The 8,272-nt window shown below is 41.5% G+C and overlaps 1 protein-coding gene across 1 annotated transcript in view; it reads left to right on the top strand.

Moving 5' to 3' along the window:
- The first annotated feature begins 359 nt into the window (after positions 1 to 359).
- The window catches only part of LOC123489190 (steroidogenic acute regulatory protein, mitochondrial-like), a 13,380-nt gene continuing 5,467 nt past the window's right edge, over positions 360 to 8,272 (top strand). Inside the window, exons 1-5 of the mRNA XM_045219848.1 lie at positions 360 to 429; positions 993 to 1,124; positions 1,358 to 1,497; positions 2,575 to 2,730; positions 8,098 to 8,272. The exon at positions 8,098 to 8,272 is cut by the window's right edge and continues 10 nt beyond it. Coding sequence (XP_045075783.1) covers positions 366 to 429; positions 993 to 1,124; positions 1,358 to 1,497; positions 2,575 to 2,730; positions 8,098 to 8,272 — 667 coding nt within the window. The 5' untranslated portion in view covers positions 360 to 365. The remainder of the gene's footprint in view (positions 430 to 992; positions 1,125 to 1,357; positions 1,498 to 2,574; positions 2,731 to 8,097) is intronic.

Genomic DNA, 8,272 nt, shown 5'->3' with positions numbered 1-8,272 from the left:
AATAAAATATGATTTGATTTGATTTTTTATATGTACACTTCTCATTCTGCAGTAGTTATATAGGATGAGCCGTCACTAGAATACAGAGCATACTATGTGTAGACTTGTCATTCTGATAATGGTTGTGGATTATTATTGTATACATGGATCCTCATGATTTATTCTCTCCTTTCTCAAACCACACATAAAATACCTCTAAAGGAAGCAGCTGTGTGTCTTTAACAACAACCTTGGGGCCAGAATTCAGTTTTACAATCCTATCCTCTAACCGATCCCCTTATCTCCTCTCTTGTCCTTCAGAGGTCCTATAAAAGCCTGGAGCCTGGCAGACTCCAGCTGCCGTCGCTGTCGCCAACATTACAGTAATGCTGCCTGCCGTAGTGAAGCTCTGCTGTGGAATCTCCTACCCTCACCTCAGGACCATGGCAGGTAAAAACATACAACTATATCATCTTGGTTGTGTCCCAAAATGGCCTCCTATTTCCTATGTAGTGCACTACTTTTTATCCAGGGCCCTCTATAGGGGGCCATTTTGGATGCAGCACTGGAGAGAAACATCACATTTCTCTAATTCCTTAGATTGTAGGATTACCGTGTCGTGCACAATGCACGTAGCCTGGTCCCAGATCGGTTTCTGCTGCCTTGCCAACTCCCTCTTATGGTCGTTGCAAGACAGCACAAACAGGTCTGGGACCAGCCAGTGCACGTGCGTCTGGATGGAGTTATCTATTGTTGCTGTTATTACTATGGCGTCTTGGCTGTGACTAGTAGTAGTCTTTGTGTTTCCTGACAAGTCCTTTAAGTCCCCATCAACAACTCTGCCAAGTGTACAGCACTTTGAGATGCAGAATGGATCAAATCCATCCTGAGTGGCAGTCTGTGTCATGGTAAACATGTTTGGCTTGATAATGAGAAATGGAGTTGACAGGCTATATGAAAATGTGCTGACTGTTATTATCGTTGTTGTTGTTGTTGTTGTTGTCCCATGACAGGACTGCAACGGCCAGCTATCGCAGCGATCGGCCAGGAACTTGCTCACATGCAGAGGAGTGGGCAGACCCAACTACCAGCATGGACCAACCATACGGGTTGGCAGACTGGCACCGCTCAGCATCAGCACAGTGGTAAGCCTAGGAATGACACACAGATTACACACATTTTCAACGGCATTATTATTTTACACAGAGCACAAACTGCCCTTATCATAGTTATATTGACATATTTTCCAAGGGCATTACTTTTTTTACTATAAAACTTTTACTGACCATTGAATATTAAACAGCTTCAATTACAACTGGATCGAAGTGAGCGCTGCTGTGAGGGGCCCCTTTATCATGTGTATGTAAACGTGTTACAGAGAGCTCCAGAAGAGAGATAGCCAACCCAGTCCCATTGAAAGAGGATGAGCTGCTGTACATAAGGCGAGGCCACGAGGCGCTGACCAAGGCTCTGGACATTGTGGAGGATAAGGACGGATGGGCAACAGAACTCACAGAGGTAGTGCATCATCCATACAACCGTCTAGCGTTGATTAAAGAGGCAATACAGAATTGGTACATAGATTTTTGGCAAACCATCCTGTATTGTCCCTTTAAAATGTGTTGCTTCCTGTGTAAAATGCTTCCAAAAATAGCTATTGCTATGGAAACCTTATACTGATGCCAAACCACCAAACTGTCATATAGGACAAGGGGGTAGGTAATAGGTAATTCTGCTTAAATTATGATGATCTGACTATAGCAGTTAATACTTCGCCATTGTATCCCGTCTTCAAAACCCATCAAATCTAATTGACATAGGCCATTGTTGCCACAATGTCAAACCTTCTAACATTTTGACCTTTTAGTCAATTAGCAGACGTTCTCATCCAAAGCAACTTAACAGCCAAGTGCATTCAACTTAGTTCAGAAGGGACCCTTTTTGACTTGTAGGAGAAAATACACTTTGTATAATCTCAGAACCCAGAACCAAATGTGCTATTAGTTATTTAAATTGGCTGTTCCAAAAGCAGTAGCTACATTTTTACACTGACTTACAGTTTTAGTGAGTGCATACATTTTCATACTGGCCCCCCGTGGAAACGAACCCACAACCCTGGCGGTTGCAAGCGCCATGCTCTACCAACTGATCTACAGGGGACTTGGCTACTCTTACGCTCATAGTCTCTCACAAGAGACTCAACGTTCTTTCTGTAACTATATCTTGTAGGATGCATACTATTGCCACATTGCCAAACTTTCTCTTTCCGTTACTTTGACATTTAGGTAAAACTGGGACTTGATCTAAATAGCTATTGGCATTGGAAATCTTGTCCCGGTATATGCATATAGATGCCTCACTCACTGCCAAAACGTTATAACTCTGGAGTAGAGAAACTTTCTGTAATCTCAGAACCAAATGGAAGTAGAAAGACTATCACAAGAGAACGTTCAGTAATTGTGTTGTATAGGAAACCAGGGACATCGTTAGAAACCTTCCTGAAAAAAAACAGTTGTTGTTAAAAAAAGGAAACCCTATGGACGCCACATTCCAAAACGTATTGTAACTTTCCGTAAACACTGTGTGTCGTCACAGGAGAACGGGGTTGTGGTCTACAGTAAAGTGTTGCCGGGGGACAGGAAGGTCTTCAGACTGGAGACTGTGTTAGAAGCCACCCCAGAAGAGATACATCACATCCTGTGGAAGGTCGAGGAGATGCACCAGTGGAACCCAAGCATCAAAAACATCAAGGTAACTGTTCCGTCATAGTAGGGCAGCTGTTGGTCAGTGTGTAATCTTAACACCTCCCCTTAGGATATCATTGATGACTGTAAGTTGCTTTGGATAAAAGCCTCTGCTAAATGGCATATTATTATTATTATTATTATTATTATTATTATTATTATTATCTTCTGTTCTCCTTCCTCTATCTATTATGGCATCCTTTACATTTCTATTCTACATGTACACACGTGTTATTATCCAACTGGTATAGTATTTACCTTCTAAGTATGTGTATCAGGGCGTCTGTAAACTGTAAAATATTTGTAACAAGGTGTTTCTAAAACTCTCATGAACAATTTAGGCATATTTTATAACTACAGTGGCAAGAAAAAGTATGTGAACCTTTTGGAATTACCTGCATTTCTGCATAAATTGGTCATAAAATTTGATCTGATCTTCATCTAAGTCACAAAAATAGACAAACACAGTCTGCTTAAACTAATAACACACAAACAATTATACGTTTTCGTGTCTTTATTGAACATACTGTGTAAACATTCACAGTGCAGGGTGGGAAAAGTATGTGAACCCTTGGATTTAATAACTGGTTGACCCTCCTTTGGCAGCAATAACCTCAACCAAACGTTTTCTGTAGTTGCAAATCAGACCTGCACAACGGTCAGGAGGAATTTTGGACCATTCCTCTTTAAAAACTGTTTCAGTTCAGCAATATTCTTGGGATGTCTGGTGTGAACCGCTCTCTTGAGGTCATGCCACAGCATCTCAATCGGGTTGAGGTCAGAACTCTGACTGGGCCACTCCAGAAGGCGTATTTTCTTCTGTTGAAGCCATTCTGTTGTTGATTTACTTCTGTGTTTTCAGTCGTTGTCCTGTTGCATCACCCAACTTCTGTTGAGCTTCAGTTGGCGGACAGATAGCATTACATTGGGATGAGGTTTTGATGTTGGTGTGCTGTGCCTTTTTTTCTCCACACACAGTGTTGTGTGTTCCTTCCAAACAACTCAACTTTAGTTTAATCTGTCCACAGAATATTTTGCCAGTAGCGCTGTGGAACATCCAGGAACATTGTGAACTTCAGACGTGCAGCAAAGTCCCATGAACACCGTTCTTGTTTAGTGTTTTACGTATCGTAGACTCGTCAACAGAGATGTTAGCATGTTCCAGAGATTTTCTGTAAGTCTTTAGCTGACACTCTATCCTCATTGAGCATTCTGCGCTGTGCTCTTGCAGTCATCTTTGCAGGACGGCCACTCCTCGGGAGAGTAGCAACAGTGCTGAACTTTCTCCATTTATAGACAATTTGTCTTACCGTGAACTGATGAACATCAAGGCTTTTAGAGATACGTTTGTAACCCTTTCCAGCTTTATGCAAGCCAACGATTCTTAATCTTAGGTCTTCTGAGATCTCTTTTGTTCGAGGCATGGTTCACATCAGGCAATGCTTCTTGTGAATAGCAAACTCTAATTTTGTGAGTGTTTTTTTTATAGGGCAAGGCAGCTCTAACCAACATCTCCAATCTCGTCTCATTGATTGGACTCCAGGTTAGCTGACACCTGACTCCAATTAGCTTTTGGAGACGTTATTAGCCTAGGGGTTCACATACTTTTTCCAACCTACACTGTGAATGTTTAAATGATGTATTCAATATAGACAAGAAAAATCCAATAATTTGTGTGTTATTAGTTTAAGCACACTGTGTTTGTCTATTGCTGTGACTTAGATGAAGATCAGATCAAATTTTATGACCAGTTTATTCAGAAATCCAGGTAATTCCAAAGGGTTCACATAATTTTTCTTGCCACTGTATTTCGATTATTATTATTATTATAACAATTATTATTATTTTATTTGTATTACTTTAATTCTTTATTTTAACGTTTTTTTTTTTTTTTTTTTTCTCTGATTTTCGGGGTGAGGGGGAGTGGGAGACATTGGGATGGGTGGGAAACAGGGAGGGGGTCAGGGATCAATAGGGAATGTTCTGAAGGATTAGGGGAAAAAAGAAAAAGCAACGTGCAAATTATTGTATGTTTATCTTTCTTCTTCAATCAAATATTATGAAAATTGTTTAAAAAACATCAAGGTAAGCAGACTCATCTAAGCTGACATATGGAATTGTTTTAAGATGGGCATACTATGGATCATTCAGCTTTTTGATTTTGAATTTTAGGACCCCTTTAGGTATAAACAAAATATATTACCAAATTATTTGATAAAATATTGAGTTTGGCCTTTACTACTATAGCCCAGAGAAACGCATTGAACAACACATTCATTAAATGGCAAAACAAGACAGTCAAAACAGAAACCATGAGAAACAAGGTTATTGAGTGTCTGTCCTATATCTAGGAGATACAGTACCAGTCAAAAGTTTGGACACACCTACTCATTCAAAGGTTTTTCTTTATTTTCACTATTTTCTACATTGCAGAATAATAGTGAAGACATCAAAACTATGAAATAACACATATGGAATCATGTAGTAACCAAAAAAGTGTTAAACAAATCAAAAATATATTTTATATTCTTCAAAGTAGCCACCCTTTGCCTTGATGGCAGCTTTGCACACTCAGCCAGCTTCACCTGGAATGCTTTTTCCAACAGTCTTGAAGGAATTCCCACATATGCTGAGCACTTGTTGGCTGCTTTTCCTTCGCTCTGCGGTCCAACTCATCCCAAACCATCTCAATTGGGTTGAGTTCGGGTGATTGTGGAGGCCAGGTCATCTGATGCAGCACTCCATCACTCTCCTTCTTTGTCAAATAGCCGTTACACAGCCTGGAGGGGTGTTGGGTCATTGTCCTGTTGAAAAACAAATGATAGTCCCACTAAGCCCAAACCAGATGGGATGCCGTATCGCTGCAGAATGCTGTGGTAGCCATGCTGGTTAATTGTGCCTTGAATTCTAAATAAATCACAGACAGTGTCACCAGCAAAGCACCCCCACACCATCACACATCCTACTCCCTGCTTTACGGTGGGAAATACACATACAGAGATCATCTGTTCACCCACAACGCGTCTCACAAAGACACGGCGGTTGGAACCAAAAATCTCCAATTTGGACTCCAGACCAAAGGACACATTTCCACCGGTCTAATGTCCATTGCTCGTGTTTCTTGGCCCAAGCAGGTCTCTTCTTCTTATTGGTGTCCTTTAGTAAAGGTTTATTTGCAGCAATTCGACCATGAAGGCCTGATTCACGTAGTCTCCTCTGAACAGTTGATGTTGAGATGTGTCTGTTACTTGAACTCTGTGAAACATTTATTTGGGCTGCAATTTCTGAGGCTGGTAACTCTAATGAACTTATCCTCTGTAGCAGAGTTAACTCTGGGTCTTCCTTTCCTGTGGCGGTCCTCATGAGAGCCAGTTTCATCATAGCTCTTGATGGTTTTGTGACTGCACTTACATTTACATTTTACATTTTAGTCATTTAGCAGACGCTCTTATCCAGAGCGCATACATTTTTATTTGTTATACTGGAATCGAACCCACAACCCTGGCGTTGCAAATGCCATGCTCTACCAACTGAGCTACATCCCTGCCGGCCATTCCCTCCCCTACCCTGGACGACACTGGGCCAATTGTGCGCCGCCCCATGGGTCTCCCGGTCGCTTTAAGAAACTTTCAAAGTTCATGACATTTTCTGGACTGGCTGACCTTCATGTCTTAAAGTAATGATGGACAGTCGTTTGTCTTTGCTTATTTGAGCTGTTCTTACCAAATATGGACTTGGTCTTTTACCAAATAGGGCTATCTTCTGTATAGCCCCCCCCCCCACCTTGTCACAACACAACTGATTGGCTCAAACGCATTTAGAAGGAAAAAAATTCCACTAATTAACTTTTAAGAAGGCACACCTGTTAATTGAAATGCATTCCAGGTGAAGCTGGTTGAATGAATGCCAAGAGTGTGCAAAGCTGTCATCAAGGCAAAGGGTGGCTACTTTGAAGAATCTAAAATCTATTTTGATTTGTTTTACACTTTCTTGGTTACTACATGATTCCATATGTGTTATTTCATAGTTTTGATGTCTTCACTATTATTCTACAATGTAGAAAAGAGTAAAAATAAAGAAAAACACTTGAATGAGTAGGTGTGTCCATACTTTTGACTGGTACTGTATATATTTTTATTTTCACACATATTTAACCCTTTTTTTGGGTAGGCATAGAACTACCTTCATACTTCCATTCATTTTTTTTTTACCGGTACAGTTTACCTTCAGAAGAGTCCCGTGACACTTGTGGGAGTCATCGAGAACGCTATCGTGTTCGTGAGAATCTCCCCTTTCCACAGTGGGGTCACATTAGTTTGTAGCCCAAACGGTTCGGACGCTACAAACAGAAGTTGGCACATCGACGGTACCGACTTCAGACGAGTCCCCTGACACTTGTGGGGGTCGTAGAGCGTTCGGACGCTACAGAGACCTTTTGTGAGAAGACCGATTTGGTTGGGACGTCTCATGGTCTGACAAACACCGCTCTAGCTCTGCCACCTTTCACCTCAGATGTGCAAATGCGACATCGGCGGACGCGGTGGATTTAGACGCAGCCGACGCTTAAACTGACGGATTTTGATGGGGATTTTTTTTATTATGTTATTTAGATTGACACGCCGGTGTGTCAGTCGACTCAAGGTGTTTCAATAATTCAGTAATGACTAGGAAAAATGATGGCAATCGTGTTTTTAAATCGGCAGTAAGAAACTGCTAGCCATTGGCTGCTAACAGCTGAGAACTGCTAGCTAACTGGCAAGCGTAAAACAGTCAACAACTTCGGGACTACAGACCCCCAGACATCGTCTGACCTGCCAGAAATGCACAGTCAAAGAGGAGAATAATGCTTTTTTTTATAGAGGCAAACTAAAACAAGAAACGTGACACAGTGTGTAAATGATAACACATTATTGCAGGAAATGAATACATGTATATAAAATGCTGGAATTAAACAATTAACTATGCAAATTAGCTAAAGCTGTACGCATTAAGGAAATAGACGCCTGGCTCAAATAGAATCCTGTCTCTAATAAGCGACTGTTGTGTTCAGTGATTGAAGCAAATAAACGCCCGGGCTATTAATTGAAGTTTTACGGTAGACATGGACACACACAGTGTCGATAGTCTTTACAACGCCAGGATATCACACTTGTCTCAAGGCATTCTGATGAGGGAAGAACAAAACTACTACGGCAGATCCTGTGTCTTCAGCTGGCATTATGAAGTCTGCATCCCAAATTGCCACCCTATTCCCTATACAGTGCACTAGTTTTGACAAGAGAAAGTAGTGCGCCATATAGGGAATAGGGTCCTATTTGGGAACACGTAGCAGTACATTGAATGAGATTGTATTGGTCTGTCTCTTGTGTTGAAGGTTCTAAAGCAAGCTGGCCCGGAAACCATGGTTACGCATGAGGTGTCAGCAGAGACAGCCGGCAACCTGATAGGCCAGAGAGACTTCCTGAGTGTGAGACACTTCTCCAGACAGGAGTCATGTATCTATCTGGGGGGAGCAGCCACGCACCTGGAGTCCTTCCCTCCTCAGAAAG

This window comes from Coregonus clupeaformis, unplaced genomic scaffold, assembly GCF_020615455.1.
Source record: "Coregonus clupeaformis isolate EN_2021a unplaced genomic scaffold, ASM2061545v1 scaf2829, whole genome shotgun sequence".
Classification (NCBI taxonomy): Eukaryota; Metazoa; Chordata; class Actinopteri; order Salmoniformes; family Salmonidae; genus Coregonus; species Coregonus clupeaformis.
Note: the sequence above shows the minus strand (reverse complement) of the source record. Positions and strands in the feature narration are given on the sequence as shown.